Source organism: Salmo salar, chromosome ssa02 (assembly GCF_905237065.1).
Source record: "Salmo salar chromosome ssa02, Ssal_v3.1, whole genome shotgun sequence".
In the NCBI taxonomy this organism is placed as follows: domain Eukaryota; kingdom Metazoa; phylum Chordata; class Actinopteri; order Salmoniformes; family Salmonidae; genus Salmo; species Salmo salar.
The window spans coordinates 35,718,715-35,735,822 of record NC_059443.1 but is presented as its reverse complement, the minus strand read 5'-3'; the positions used below and the strand labels follow the sequence as shown (position 1 = coordinate 35,735,822).

The following is a 17,108-nucleotide window of genomic DNA, read 5'->3' as shown; positions in this document are numbered from 1 at the left end:
TTTCATTGATTCCAATTTTCTGAACCCATTCTCTCAATGTATTCTAGTCTGTCAACAAAATTCTAATTAAAGATGCACCGTATTTAAAGCTTTGGCTTATGATAAATGTACTGAAAAGCCTGTTTAATGATAACTCCATAAGAAAATCTGTTAGCCAGCAAGTGGGAGGGTTTTCAGTGGTTGAATTACATTTATTCAGAGCTCTCAAGGGAACCACAACTGCAAAGCCTTTTATGCACCTTCATAAGGTACATCAGAATACCAACTACTGAGAAGTGCATAGGAAAGGTGTGCGTAAGAAAGGCGTAATTTCTTACAGTTTTTCTCAATTGCTAAAACACTAAAACCCATTGGCCATTGGCTGAACAAAGTTCTCAGTTGCCTGGACTCATTTAGCTAATTATGCAGTCTGTTGTCAATACCTTAAACCATTTCACATGGTAAAACACAATTTACAGATCTCACTTAGACTTTTCAGCAAAACTCTAAACACATTCTCATTCTCAAAACACATACTGCACTCTAATGCACATGTCATCCATACTGGTGGCAACAACACAAGTGGCAACAATCAAATACAAATAGAGAACACATGTCATTGATTGAACACAACCACTCAAAATTGATTTAACCTCTACGTCCCACCTACGTAACAGCCACTGCCAGCCTGTGGCGCGATTTTCAAAACCTTAAAAATCCTATTACTTCAATTTCTCAAACATATGACTATTTTACAGCCATTTAAAGACAAGACTCTCGTTAATCTAACCACACTGTCCGATTTCAAAAAGGCTTTACAACGAAAGCAAAACATTAGATTATGTCAGCAGAGTACCAAGCCAGAAATAATCAGACACCCATTTTTCAAGCCAGCATATAATGTCACCAAAACCCAGAAGACAGCTAAATGCAGCACTCACCTTTGATGATCTTCATCAGATGACAACCCTAGGACATTATGTTATACAATACATGCATGTTTTGTTCAATCAAGTTCATATTTATATCAAAAACCAGCTTTTTACATTAGCATGTGACGTTCAGAACTAGCATACCCCCGCAAACTTCCGGGAATTCGCTAACATTTTACTAAATTACTCACGATAAACGTTCACAAAAAGCATAACAATTATTTTAAGAATTATAGATACAGACCTCCTCTATGCACTCGATATGTCCGATTTTAAAATAGCTTTTTGGTGAAAGCACATTTTGCAATATTCTAAGTACATAGCCCAGGCATCACGGGCTCGCTATTTAGACACCCGGCAAGTTTAGCACTCACCATAATCATATTTACTATTATAAAAGTTTGATTACCTTTTGTTGTCTTCGTCAGAATGCACACCCAGGACTGCTACTTCAATAACAAATGTTGGTTTGGTCCAAAATAATCCATCGTTATATCCGAATAGCGGCGTTTTGTTTGTGCGTTCCAGACACTATCCGAAATAGTAAAGAAGTGTCGCGCGCATGGCGCAATTCGTGACAATAAAATTCTAAATATTCCATTACCGTACTTCGAAGCATGTCAACCGCTGTTTAAAATCAATTTTTACGACATTTTTCTCGTGAAAAGCGATAATATTCCGACAGGGAATCTCCTTTTCGGCAAACAGAGGAAAAAAATCCCAAAGGCGGGGGCGGTCGGGGTCACGCGCATAAGCCCAGTGTCCCTTGATTGGCCACTTGAGAAAGGCGATAATGTGTTTCAGCCTGGGGCTGGAATGACGACATTCAGTTTTTTCCCGGGCTCTGAGCGCCTATGGACGACGTGGGAAGTGTCACGTTAGAGCAGAGATCCTTAGTAAATGATAGAGATGGACTAGAAGTTCAAGAAATGGTCAGACAGTCCACTTCCTGTTAAGGAATCGTCTCGGGGTTTTGACCTGCCATTTGAGTTCTGTTATACTCACAGACACCATTCAAACAGTTTTAGAAACTTTAGGGTGTTTTCTATCCATATGTAATAAGTATATGCATATTCTAGTTACTGGGTAGGAGTGGTAACCAGATTAAATCGGGTACGTTTTTTATCCAGCCGTGTCAATACTGCCCCCTAGCCCTAACAGGTTTTAACCTGTTTCAAATGATGAGAGCAAACATGTTGTTGAAGGTGGGAAGGAGAAAGTCTGAGAATGGATAGAAGAAACAATGTGAGAGGACGAGTGTGTATGCGAGGTAGGCGACGAGGAGGAAGAGGAGGAGGTGGGCGACGAGGAGGAGGAGGAGGAGGGCGAGAAATAGGAAGAGGAGGACGAAGAGGAAGACAAAGAGTGGAAATATCTGATGGAATTCGAGCAACAGTTATAGACCATGTTCTTGTCCATGGACTGACAGTATGGGAAGCAGGACACGTCCTGACCAGTAGAGGGAGTATTTGTATTGTAGTTTGGTCAGGACGTGGCAGAAGGGTATTTGTTTCATATGGTTCGGGTTGTGTGTGTAGTATTAAAGGGGTGTTTGATTTATGTATTCCGGGGTTTTAGTGTATGTTCTGGTTTTGGTTTTCTAGGGTTTTCTGGTTTGTCTATTTCTTTGTTGTTTGTGTGGCTCACAATCAGGAACAGCTGTACGTTGTTGTTCCTGATTGGGAGTCATATATTAGGAGCTTGTTTTCACCTGGGGTTTTTGTGGGTAGTTATCTTTTGCACTGCTAGTTATATTTAGCCTGCGAAACTGTCATCTGTCTGTCTTTCTTTGTTTTTTCCCGTGTTCTCTTTATTTAATAAATACAAGATGAGCATTCATATTCCCGCTGCGCCTTGGTCATCTCTACACAATGACAGCCGTTACATTGAGCCGATTTTCTGTGTCCACCATAGTATGGACATTCAGAGAAGAGAACAGGTAGAGTATACTACTGTATTTTTGTAATTGCAAATTTACTGTATTACACTATGCTATTGTTTCAACAAACATTTGTAAAGTTAATCACTGTATGTATTGTACTGCATGAATATGTTTTCTAACTGCACTACTACTTTTTGTAGAATTGCAAGGCTGCCACATGCAGGTGGAAGGACAGCTATATTCACTCGGGAGCAAGAGGCCGTTATAGTTGGCATGGTCCTTCAAGATAATGCAATAAGACTCAGAGAAATCCAGGAACGAGTGATACAAGACAACACACACTTCCAGGGAATCGACAGTGTGAGCATTTCCACAATTGACCGTGTCCTCCATCGTAATAGGATGCGAATGAAACAAGTATACAGAGTACCTTTTGAGCGCAACTCACCAAGGGTGAAAGAACTGCGAGCTCAGTATGTGCAAGTAAGTGTACATTCAGAAACATTTACTGTAATCCAGATTGTCTGCAGTACTAACACATACTATGTGAATGACATTACTCATTCATTGAATCAGAAGTGCATACAGTAGGCCTAATTGTACTCTACAGTATAGCACTGTCTCTGTATGACTTACAAAATCCTACATACACTATATTGTATTTCTACACAGGCAATATTTGACTTGGAATCCTTGGACAGACCCCATGAGTTCATCTTTGTCGGTGAAGCAGGCTTCAATCTAACAAAGAGGAGAAGGAGAGGCCGAAACATGATTGGACAGAGGGCCATTGTTGAAGTCCCTGGTCAACGAGGTGGCAATGTCACAATCTGTGCTGCTATCAGCAACCATGGTGTTCTACATCACCATGTTACACTCGGGCCATATAACACCCAGCACCTTCTAAGATTTATTGCCAATCTAAGAGATATTTTATTTGAGCAGCAGGGTCAAGAGTTAAATGAGAATCCCATTCCCACCTATGTGATAGTGTGGGACAATGTCAGTTTCCACTGAGCTGCTCAGGTAAGGGAATGGTTTAACATCAATGGGCAGTTTATGAACTTGTACCTCCCTCCATACTCATCTTTCCTGAATCCGATTGAGGAGTTTTTCTCCTCTTGGAGACGGAAAGTGTAGGATAGACAACCCTACACCAGACTAAACCTGCTGCAAGCCGTGGATTTAGCCTGTGGTGATATAGGTGAGGAACCATGTCAGGGCTGGATACGGCACACACGAGGCTTCTTCCACTGTTGCCTCAGGAGGGACAATATTGCTTGTGATGTCGACGAAGTGCTCTGGCCTGACCCAGCCCAAAGACAAGAAGAAGCACATTGATCACATGTTTACTCCTTTGATTTTTGTCCCTTTTAGTATTGTATACTGTAGTACAGTGCATTGTAGGCTGTATACTGTACAATGGACAAATTGTATGGCCCTGAACATTGTGCTTTCCATTTATTAACAGTACTGACTGCTCAATAGATTTTGACTGGTTGCATGTTCATATCAACAAAGAACAAGAATTACAGTATCACAGAGACAAAGGACAAGTTTGTGAGATGCAGGGTACAGTACTGTAAAAATAGGGGTACAAGGAGGAGGAACAAAAAACAAAATTGCAAAGAGCAAAGCAGAGTAGTAATTTCTGATCAATTTTGAGCTACTATGATAGAACATGTTTTCGTTCATCAAAAAACAATGACGGAAAAATATGAATCTTTTTTTAGATTAAAAATGTACTTCTCCCTGAGAATTGTATGTTTTGAACAATGTGTTTTCTATTTTTCGGTGTAATGTTTACTGACTGCTTGAGAGTGTATATCATTTTGATCACTTTGTTTATGATTTGAGAGCAGTGTTTGATTTTGAACACAGGTAAAACTGTTTTGAGGCGAATGTTTCATTTTGCGAGAGGAGTCAGAGGTTATGTAAATAGTGCTTGGAGATGAGGTTTTGTGTTTAATGTTTTCAGGAAATTGGGCCCCATGCACATAAAGTAATGAGAGAAACAATGTTTATTCAACACATTTACTAACATTACAGTTGAACAGGAATATTAAGTTGATATGGCTATTAGCTGAGTAAAACCAGACAAAACATCAACTGAAAATACACTGACCTGCATGGCACACCTTGTTTACCTGGTTGTCGTTATCTTATTTACCATTGTTCCACCTTGTGTGCATAAATCTCCTAAAAAGGCTATAGCTGTGTTCAAATGCCCTTACTATGTACTACATACTATATACTATTAGTTAATCTTAGTATAGTGTAAACGAATGGTATCATTTTAGTTGAGCGTACTAGCGCTTCACCTGTCTACCGGTAGTTGATGCTGTTGCTATGCAACCTCTTGTTTGCATAACACATGACTAGCTAGACATTTTACGAATTTGGATGTGTTCGCAAATGCAATCTGGAGTGCCAGAGTGTGCTCTGGGTATTCATAAATCCAAAGCGTTGTCAATTTCTTCGTTCATATATTCAGAGCGTTTCGCTCTCGGAGCGTTCAGAGCGCACACTGAACACTCTGGCCAAGGATTAGGGTTGATCCGAAAGTTCAACAGCAGTCAAGCACCCAAGCTACACTCACAACCTCAGGGCACGTTTGTAAATTCACTCGATTTCAAGCGCTCTTGTCTGAGTGTGCCAGAGCACAGAATCGGTTAGCTTGGGTTCTTGACTGCCTTTGTGCGGTCAGAACGCTCAGATCAACCCTACTCCTCGGCCAGAGCATCCAGTGTGCTCTCTCAGACGATAGTGCTCTGAAATCGGAGTAGGCTAAGAATGATGTGAATAATCATGTCAATAAATGTTGGGTAGTTAGTTAGATAACAGATAGTTAATATACTGCCTGGCAAGTTCAATGTATTCGTAGCCAACTAACATTAGGTAACTAGCTAACAATAGTAATATACCGGTACGTAATGCTGACATAGCGTGTAACGCAACTTATTTGAAAAGACATTACTTTATGACATTGCTCAACATTTTAACATTTGTCACAATTAGTTAAAGCAATGAATTTGTATAAGCTCTCATCGGACTTTCCGCAATTTTCTTCAAATCTGAAAAAGTGAAGCCACGCCCATCTTCTAAATTATTGCATTATGGGCCCTAAAAGCACGGAAATAGTGTCCACTGCGTGAATACTTCGTATTTTGGCGAATTTAGTATGACATCCGGGAACTTTTGGCTTACTAACTATATCCATACTATGATCAATAAGCGTACTGTATAGTAAATTAAAGTCACAAATAATATGGTTAGTGCAGTTAGTATGAGTATTCGAACACAGCTCATGAGGCCTTATTTTCCATTGACACCATTTTATGTGAGAGAGACTCTTTCTGAAATTACCCATCTGAAGTTTTCAGTTCTCTTTGCTTTGAAAATGAACAACAAACCCTGCTGGTAAATGGGTAATGGATGAATAATTTAGGATTTTCACACACTGGATAGTGAACTATAATATTTGACAGGATAGGGGACATCTCAAATGATGTATTGTGGAATATTTTGGAAATAGGATTCAGGAAGTAGCCAACTGGAAACACACTTCTTGAATAAACATTGTTCCCAATGTGGAATAGATGTTGAATTGACGTCTTTGCCCAGTGGGAGGATTTTACAGCTGAGTTTTCATTCATCACACTGACACCTACTGGTCAGTGTGTTTTCCAGTGTCAGTCATTACCACCCATCACACCACATACCGTTGAGTCCCATTTTGGTGGGAATGAATTAGCATAGTGCGACATCTGACTGCAGTATGATACATGGAGCATTCCTCATGAAGCTGGTTGAGAGAATGACAAGAGTGTGAAAAGCTGCCATCAAGGCAAAGGGTGGCTACCTTTTTTGGTTACTACATGATTCCATATGTGTTATTTTGACATTTTGATGTCTTCACTATTATTGTACAATGTAGAAATTAGTAAAAATAAAGAAAAACCCTGGAATGAGTAGATGTCCCCGATCTTTTGACTGGTACTGTATATCAGGTCCTTCCCCTCATCCCTCCGATTGTTTGTGTGTGTGTAGAGAGAGAGAGAGAGAGAGAGAGAGAGAGAGAGAGAGAGAGAGAGAGAGAGAGAGAGAGAGAGAGAGAGAGAGAGAGAGAGAGAGAGAGAGAGAGAGAGAGAGAGAGAGAGAGAGAGAGAGAGAGAGAGAGAGAGAGAGACTACATATATATCCCAACACTAGGATGCTGGTGTTCAGAGGCACACCTGGTTAACTGGACTGCACCCACCTGTATACTTTATTGAACAATCAGAGGTGAGTTTCTTCCTCTTTTCTTAATCGTGCTCGATCTCGCTGGACAGTTTGAATTACCATCAAGTTTGTCATGTTTACCCAGATTTTCTGTTATTTTATGAACTGATCTTGTGTGGGAAGTATAGGGTACCTCTGAGACCTATATGAAAAAGTGAGGAACTGGTAATTGTACCCTTGGATTACGATTCTCAGAGTCAAATATTTTGTTTTACAGGTGAAGATCGGACAAATCCTAAACCAGGAAAGTTTCCTCAGTAAGTATTTTTCTTAAAACTTCTTCAGGATTGGTGGGTCCAATATTTTAAAAAAGCAGCGTATCCTTAAGACCAGGCAAGTTTTCCAATGCCTCGCAAAGAAGGGCACCTACTGGTAGATTGGTGAAAATAAAAAAGCAAACGTTCAATTTTTTAATGTTATTATTACAATTTGCATACATACAAAAAAACATAAATATGTAGTGTGTGTATGCGTCTTTCACTTACACATACATGTCAGTACAGACACACAATAAGTAGGTAACATGGGGGAGAGGTTGTGCTGTGAAGTGCTGCATTATTATTATTTTTTAACCAGGTATGCTGTTCACTTGCGCTATATGAGATGGAATGGAGTACCATGCAACCATGGCTCTGTATAATAGTATAAGTTTTCATGAATTTGTTTTGGACCTGGGGATTGTGAAAAATCTCCTGGTTGCATTTCTGGTGGGATAAGTGTGTGTGTTGGGGCAGCAGGTAGCCTAGCGGTTAAGAGCGTTGGGCCAGTAATTGAAAGATCGCTGGTTCCCTGAGCTGACTAGGTGAATAAATATGTGGATGCTCCCTTGAGCAAGGCACTTAACCCTAATTGCTACTGTAAGTCCCTCTGGATAAGAGAACCTGATAAATGACTAAAATGTAAGTTGTCTAAGTTGACTATGCAAACACGTTGGAATTTCCAACAGTCAGTCTTTCCTCAACTCTTAGCCAATAGAGACTGGCATGCATACTATTGATATTAGCCCTCTGATTACAATGAAGAGCAAAACGTGCCGCTCTGTTCTGGGCCAGCTGCAGCTTAACTACTGTATGTCCTTCATTGCAGCACTTGACAATATGACTGGACAGTCACTAGAGAAGCTAAAACTAGAGCCTGCAGGGCTTGCTTTGTGGAGTGTGGTGTCAAAAAACCATAACACTGAATATTCCTTTGAGCATGGTGAAGTTATTAATTACACTTTGGATGGTTTATCAATACACCCAGTCAGTACAAAACACAGGCATCCTTCCTAACTCAGATGCTGGAGAGGAAAGAAAACTGCTCAGGGATTTCACCATGCGACCAATGGGGACTTTAAAAGAGTTAGAGTTTAATGGCTGGGAAAAAACTGAGGTTGGATCAACATTGTATTTACTCCACAATACTAACCTAATTGACAAAGTGAAAAATAGTAAGCCTGTACAGAATTAAAATATTCCAAAACATGTAATACTGCATTTTTTTAAAAGCAATTATCTTTTTGTCCTGAATACAAAGTGTTATGTTTGGGGAAGATTCAACACAATACATCACTGAGTACCACACATATTTTCAAGCATGGTGGTGGCTCTATCATTTTATAGGCATGCTTGTCATTGGCAAGACTAACAAGTTTTTTGGGGGATAACAAGAAACGGAATACAGATAAGTAAACAGGCAAAATCCTAGAGGAAAACCCAATTCAGTCTGCTTTCCATCAAACAATGACTTGCAAATTCACCTTTTAGCAGGTCAATAACCTAAAACATAAGGCCAAATATACACTGGAGTAGCTTACCAAGATGACGTGGAATGTTCCTGAGTGGCCTACTTACAGTCTTGACTTAAATCGGCTTAAAAATGATTCTCTAGCAATGATCAAGAAACACCTTGACAGAGCTTGAAGAATTTAAGAACAATGTCCAAATATTGTACAATCCACGTGTCATGTCCTGACCCTAGTAAGATGTCATTTTCTATAGTAGATTAGGTCAGGGCGTGACAGGGGGTGTTTTGGGTGGTTTGTCTATTTCTATGTTTAAGTTCTAGTTTTTCTATTTCTATGTTGGGGTTTTTGGGATGATCTCCAATTAGAGGCAGCTGGTCCTCGTTGTCTCTAATTGGAGATCATATTTAAGTAGGGTTTTTTCCACCTGTGTTTGTGGGTTATTATATTTTGAGTCGTTTGTTTCTCTCTGCGTCACGGTTAGTTATTTTTTCAATTCAGTTATTTATGTATTTGCAAAGTTTCACGGATTAAATAAAATGTGGAACAACAAACACGCTGCACCTTGGTCTGCTCCTTTCGACAGCCGTGACACCACGTGTGCAAAGCTCTTACAAATGTACCCCATTTTGTCATTATGGGGTATTGTGTGTAGATGAGTGAGAATTATTTTGTTTTAACCATAATGAATTTTTGGGTATGAATACTTTTTGAAGGCTCTGTAGGTCTGAGCAAACAGGATCTCATTAATGTTTGTTGAAATTGTCTGTATTCATCTTTTTCTTTCTTTATGTCAAAGGTTGGACATTAAGTCCCAGCCAACATCACATCTAGTCCTGTAAAATGCTGAGTTGTCTATTGTCTTTATATATCTATATTTTTCTTACCCTTTTTTCTCCCCAATTTCATGGTATCCAATTGGTAGTTTACAGTCTTGTACCATTGCTGCAACTCCCGTACGGACTTGGAAGAGGCAAAGGTGGAGAGTCGTGCGTCCTCCTAAACCCAGCTCAGCCAAGCCGCACTGCTTCTTGACACAATCCCCGCTTAACCCAGAAGCCAGCCGCACCAATGTGTCGGAGGAAACACCATACACCTGGCGACCATGTCAGCATGCATTGCGCCCAGCCCACCACAGTAGTCGTTAGTGCGCGATGGGATAAGAACATCCCTGCCGGCCAAACCCTCCCTAACCCGGACGACACTGGGTCAATTGTGCGCCGCCCTATGGGTTTTCCGGACGCAGTCGGCTGCGACAGAGCCAGGATCTCTAATGGCACAGCTAGCACTGCGATACAGTGCCTAAGACCACTGCGCCACTCAGAAGGCCTGTTTATTATCTTTTCTTATGTGTCTAAAAACGTTTTTTTTTTGTATTTAACTACAAAAGTCTTCTACAAATTCCCAAAATGTTATGTATTTTTAAAGCTACAATTTGTAACTTTTTTGGGCAAGCAAATTCACATAGAAATGTGAGTTATAGATCTTTCCCATTGAAAGCAAGTCTAAGTAGTGGTAGATCGGTTATTTGTGTTATTTCTACGTTTCCCATTCTAAAGTTTCCATTTTGTGTCTTTTACGTTCGGTTTTGTACACCGGCTTCAAACAGCTGAATATACAATATTTTGGGTTATGGGAAATATATTTCACTGTGGTTTAGATGATACAATAATTTTCTACACCAGGGGTGTCAAACTGATTCCATGGAGGGCCAGGTAACTACAGGTGTTTGGTTTTTATGTTTCTTCCTCTTTCTCTTTCAGACATAAACATATTTGAAGATTCTTTGAAGACCTAGTTGGACGTTAGTCTGTGACAAAGCTCTCAAAATGACCAGTGTGGCAAAATGGCTCCTGCAGAACAAGGACAATTTAGAAAAGGGGATTGAGATCATGGGACAGGCCTCTGCGTTCCTGGCAGGCACTGTGGGCCAGTTCCGTCCCATCCTGGAGGCTGTATTCCAAGCATCCTATGAGATCTTCAGCAACCCAGAAGGACAGGACGCCAAGTACATGACTGAGCAGTTCAACAAAGTCAACCAGCATTTGAGACGCATCCAGGCAGAGGAAGAAATCTCCCGGGAGCTGCAGAGGACCTCCTTGAATAAGCAGAACTTTCACTGGGAGGCACAAATTCTAAACCAGTACAAGAAATTTGAGGAGTTTTTCAATGCCAAACCCAAATTAAAAAAAGAAAAAATGGACGATTTCCTCTCAACTTATGAGCACTTGGAAAAAGACGTGAACCTGGATGCCCTCTACAATGCTTTTACTGGGAATACCTCAGGTGGCTCCATGCTGCAGACAGTGGTTAACACAGAACAATTTAGTAGAAGTGCGATAGAAGATTTCTGTGAGATTCTTAAGAAGCTCTTTGTGAAGGGCATCATTGCCTTCATGGGTTACAACAGCCTCAAGAAAAATGATGTGGGGGATCAGATGCTGAAGAAGTGGCTTAAGCAGATGGAACAAGTTGAGGAGAGCATGAAAAAAGTGATTGATGATATCATTGATAACTTCGCCCCAAGAGCCAAAGAGGACATGGTAAAACAGCTTGAGGAGATGCCTGGCACTGTTGACCTTGACTTCACCAAATCCATATTGAACACCCTTAAGAATAAATATTACTGGGTGAACTGGTCTATCAGGGTCTTCAATGACAAGGAGCGCATTTTCTCTTTCAACTGGCTAGCTGGCAAGGAGTACCATGGCCATGAAGGAGGAGCAAATTTTTTTGAGGTGAAGACCAAGAACAACATCAAAGTGGTGATCTCTTTCAGTGTTGTACCTAAGCTTATCAACATGGATCTGATCAAAGAACAGATTGAAGGGCAGAAACTGAAGGGAAACATGATGGATGTGGCTCAGATCATCAGCAGAAGACTCCCCAACTACTTGGTGCATGCTGTCAGCGCCTATAAGAAAGTGGTGGAGAGCAACAACTTCAATGAGGGTTGTTACTACTATGGAAAACACCAAAAAGTGTACCTATGCGTTCATCCTAATTAGCCTTTTGTTTCACAGTGCAATGGAAAATAGAGTAGTTATGAGGAAAACTAGGAAGAAAATGCATTAATGTTTATATAAAAGTTAGAGGTGTTTTTATTGATATCTAAAACATAGCTGATGCTTTAGCTGGTGATTGTGGAAAATGTAATCTCTTGTTTATTTGTTTATCGGCCTTGTAGATTTTTGTGTAGTTTGATAGTTTGAACTATCTTGATTTTTATGTGTATAAGAATGTATATGAGACATTTCATGGATATCTACTCAACAACAGTGACAAAGTATGAAAATTTGATATTTCCTTCTACCAAAGAGAATACTAAGATACCTTATTTTACCCACATTCCAGTATTTCATTATGACCATACTCTTCAGCGTCTCATCCCGTCAGCGGGATCAAAATCCAGCGAAAAATCATATCGCCAATTAGCATAAAAAAATGAATACTTTAAAAAAATATATATATATATTTTTTTTATAGATTACACCTCTCCTGAATCGACCCACGTCGTCCGATTTCAAAAAGATTTTACAGGAAAAGCAAATCATTAGATTATGTTAGATGAGTCCATCGTAAAAAGCAGCAACATAGCCATTTTCCGACCAACCACTTGCATCACAAATAACCAAAAAACAGCTAAATGCAGCACTAACCTTTTACAAACTTCATCAGATGACACACCTAGGACATCATGTTACACAATGCATGCATTCTTTTGTTCAATAAAGGTCATATTTATATATAAAAACCGCATTTTACATCGGCGTCTGACGTTGACTAACTATTTTCCCCTCAAATGCGTCCCGGGAAACAGTGCTACAATTCCCTAAATTACTATTCGAAAAACGATTTTTTTAATTTATATTGTCAATCTAACATTTATAGATGAATATCTCTTGAGAACACCTGTCATACCAGATTTTAAATTAACTTTACTGGGTAATCACACTTTGCGATAAAAGGAGATGCGATACTCAGAAAATGAGCTAATATACCGAGCTCGGCGCCATCTTGGAACAATCGCATGTCACATCTCATCTTGTATAATATTGTCAATAATCGCCTACCTTTAGTTGTCTTCATCAGAAACCACTTCCAGAAATCCCAGGTCCACAACAGATGTATTTTCGGTCGAAAAAGTCCATCCTTCATTTCCATTAGCCTGCCGTTGGTAGCGCGTCCTAGGGCTGTCTCCAAATTCTCCACGTGCGCAGGGCTGCAGTTTCGGATAAAATGAGATTTTCCCGCCTTTAGGTTCGTTCAAACATGTCAAACGTTGTAAAACATTAATCTTCAGGGCCTGTAACACCAAGAGAGCCAATAAGATTCGACGGGGACGGTTGTAGAGTGTTTTAAAACGTTTCCAAAGGTGGGGGTAGACAGGGCCGCCGGCGTCATAATGGTGATGGCCCATCCCCTGTGACCAATTTCCAATGCGTCTCATTCACTGAGTTTCGACTGTATAAGGCTCAAACCACTGTGAAAAGACTGGCGACATCTAGTGGAAGCAATAGGAAGTGCTCACTGAACCATTGTTAACGGTGTGATTAATAGGGACGATGAGAAGTCGAGTCCACAATTCAGAATTCCACTTCCTGTTTCAATCGGTCTCGGGGTTTTGACTGCCATATGAGTTCTGTTATACTCACAGACACCATTCAAACAGTTTTAGAAACTTTAGGGTGTTTTCTATCCATATATAATAAGTATATGCATGTCCTAGCTTCTGAGTTTGATTAGTAGGCCGTTGAAAATGGGAACGAATTTTTTTCAAAATGCGCTGTGGCGCCCCCTATCCTAGGGTATCCTCAAGAGGATAAATTAGCACACCAACTAGCGTAATACAATGATTTATGTAAGCCTACTGCAGACAACTATTTATCCTCCTCAGTGTACTGAGGACCTAATCAAGCTTCTTTTGAAATTGCAGTTTATTGATCAACTACACTGTCCAGATCTATAGCAAAAACTGTTAAAAGAGCCTTAAAACATTACATCTCTTTCTCTAGTCATACATTTCACATTCTTTTTACAGCTTTAATTTCTCATTTGTATTGTCTTCTTTCATAATAAACCACAATATAAAGGCCATTGTGATTGTCATCATTAAGCGGTTGTAAATTATGATTTGTTCTATTGTTCTATTTCTCTGCAGTTGAGGAAATGTGCCTAATTGTCATGATAACATAATTTCAGAGGGAACTGTATGTAGAACCTTTAAGCAGAAGTACATGCAGTCGTAAACATTGATAATATGACAGTTTATTGCTTACATTCATCCCTAAAAAAATCAGCAGCTCAAAAATGTTTTTTTATTTTTTTTAAATCGGCAAATCTTATACCTTTGTCAGTTATTTGCCAAAGGATTGCACACTGTGTAGAAAATCATTATGAACACCTGCTCTTTCCATGACATGGACTGACCAGGTGAATCCAGGTGAAGCTACGATCATTGTTACATCCACTTTAAATTTGTGAGCAGTAGTGGGAATTTTTTTTGTCAAACTTGAGTAAAAGTAAAGGTAAAACCTCTTACATCTAGACGTTCCGCTAGCGGAACACCTGCTCCAATATCCAATGATAGGCGTGGCGCGAATTACAAATTCCTCAAAAATCCCAAAACTTCCATTTTTCAAACATATGACTATTTTACACCATTCTAAAGACAAGACTCTCCTTTATCTAACCACACTGTCCGATTTCAAAAAGGCTTTACAGTGAAAGCAAAACATTAGATTATGTCAGCAGAGTACCAAGCCAGAAATAATCAGACACCCATTTTTCAAGCTAGCATATAATGTCACAAAAAACAAAACCACAGCTAAATGCAGCACTAACCTTTGATGATCTTCATCAGATGACACGCCTAGGACATTATGTTATACAATACATGCATGTTTTGTTCAATCAAGTTCATATTTATATCAAAAACCAGCTTTTTACATTAGCATGTGACGTTCAGAACTAGCATTCCCACCGAACACTTCCGGTGAATTTACTAAATTACTCACGATAAACGTTCACAAAAAACATAACAATTATTTTAAGAATTATAGATACAGAACTCCTTTATGCAATCTAGGTGTCCGATTTTAAAATAGCTTTTCGGTGAAAGCACATTTTGCAATATTCTGAGTAGATAGCCCAGCCATCACGGCTAGCTATTTTGACACCCACCAAGATTGACCCTCACCAAACTCCGATTTACTATTAGAAAAGTTTGATTACCTTTCCTGTTCTTCGTCAGAATGCACTCCCAGGACTTCTACTTCAATAACAAATGTTGGTTTGGTCCCAAATAATCCATAGTAATATCCAAATAGCGGCGTTTTGTTCGTGCGTTCAAGACACTATCCAAGGGTGACGAAGGGTTACGCGCCCGACGCGTTTCGTGACAAAACATTTCTAAATATTCCATTACCGTACTTCGAAGCATGTCAACCGCTGTTTAAAATACATTTTTATGCTATTTTTCTCGTAAAAAAGCGATAATATTCCGACCGGGAGTCGTTGTTTTCGTTCAAAGACGAAAGAATAAAAACATGGGGTCGTCTTGTGAAAATTTAGGGTGTTTTCTATCCATATGTAATAAGTATATGCATATTCTAGTTACTGAGTAGGAGTGGTAACCAGATTAAATCGGGTATGTTTTTTATCCAGCCGTGTCAATGCTGCCCCCTAGCCCTAACAGGTTAATCAAACCACATTGTCCGATTTCAAAAAGGCTTTACAGCGAAAGCAAAACATTAGATTATGTTAGGAGAGTACATACACAAAAATAACCACAGCCATTTTCCAAGCAAGGATATATGTCACAAAAACCCAAAACACAGCTAAATGAAGCACTAACCTTTGACGATCTTCATCAGATGACATTCATAGGACATCATGTTACACAATACATGTATGTTTTGTTCGATAAAGTTCATATTTATATCCAAAAACAGCATTTTACATTGGCGCGTGATGTTCAGAAAATGTATTCCCACCAAAAACGTCCGGTGAAGTGCACATCAATTTACAAAAATACTCATCATAAACGCTGACAAAATACATAACAATTATTTTAAGAATTATAGATACAGTACTCCTTTATGCAACCGCTGTGTCAGATTTTAAAATAGCTTTTTGGCGAAAGCACATTTTTCAATATTCTGAGTACATAGCTCACCATCACAGCAAGCTATACAGACACCCGCCAAGTTCAGGGTCACCTAAACTCAGAATTAGTATTAAAAATATTCTCTTACCTTTGCTGATCTTCATCAGAATGCACTCCCAGGACTGCTACTTCCACAAGAAATGTTGTTTTTTCCCGAAATAATCCCTATTTATGTCCAAATACCTCCGTTTTGTTCGTGCGTTCAGGTCACTATCCAAAGGCATAATGCGCGAGCGTAATTAGAGACACAAAAAGTCAAAATGTTCCATTACTGTACTTAGAAGCATGTCAAACGTTGTTTAAAATCAATCTTTATGGTATTTTTAATGTTAAAATGCGATAATATGCCAACCGGACAATAGCGTATTCATTCAAGGAGAAAAAGAAGGAACAGCGCCCTTGTGGGATCGCGCATATCCAATCCATTTGTCCCCAGGCAATCCACTCATTGACTGAGCTCCTATACTCTGCCCGGTTACAGGAGACGGTTGAAACAACTTTCTGAAGGTTTTTGACAACCAATGGAAGCCTTAGGAAGTGCCACCTGACCCCACAGACACTGTAGTTTCGATAGGGATTAGAAAGAAGAACTACAATTCTCAGATCTTCCACCTCCTGGTTGAATTTTTCTCAGGTTTTTGCCTGCCATATGAATTCTGTTATACTCACAGACACCATTCAAACAGTTTTAGAAACTTCAGAGTGTTTTCCATCCAAATCTACTAATAATATGCATATTCTAGTTTCTGGGCAAGAGTAGTAACCAGTTTAATTTGGGTATGTTTTTCATCCGGTCGTGAAAATACTGCCCCCTATCCTTAACAGGTTTTAAGAAACTACTCCTTCTCTCCAATCCTTGCATCATATGCTTCCACAGGAAAAGGGTAGTAAACCTTTATTACTCCCTTTAGGCGATCTGACCTCAACCCCTCCTTCTTCTAGTCCACAGATGTCCATCTGTCTCCCCTATAGCAATCCTTTGAGCTCCTCCCATCCACCCAGCACATTCCACAGCCACTCTGTCTTTCTACAGATCTCACTCCTTAATATACTATGCATCTGATCTATCATGTCTTTAATACCTCAATGTTCATAATGTAGAATCCAACAGTCCCTTCTCTTGAACAATTGCATCCTAAT

General features: G+C 39.6%; 1 protein-coding gene across 1 annotated transcript; it reads left to right on the top strand.

Moving 5' to 3' along the window:
- Positions 1-10,404: 10,404 nt before the first annotated feature.
- Positions 10,405-12,304, top strand: LOC106581364 (uncharacterized). The gene has a single exon (XM_014163380.2). It carries the CDS (start codon positions 10,630-10,632, stop codon positions 11,806-11,808), a length of 1,179 nt encoding a protein of 392 aa, XP_014018855.2. The 5' UTR covers positions 10,405-10,629; the 3' UTR covers positions 11,809-12,304.
- The last annotated feature ends 4,804 nt before the right edge of the window (positions 12,305-17,108 follow it).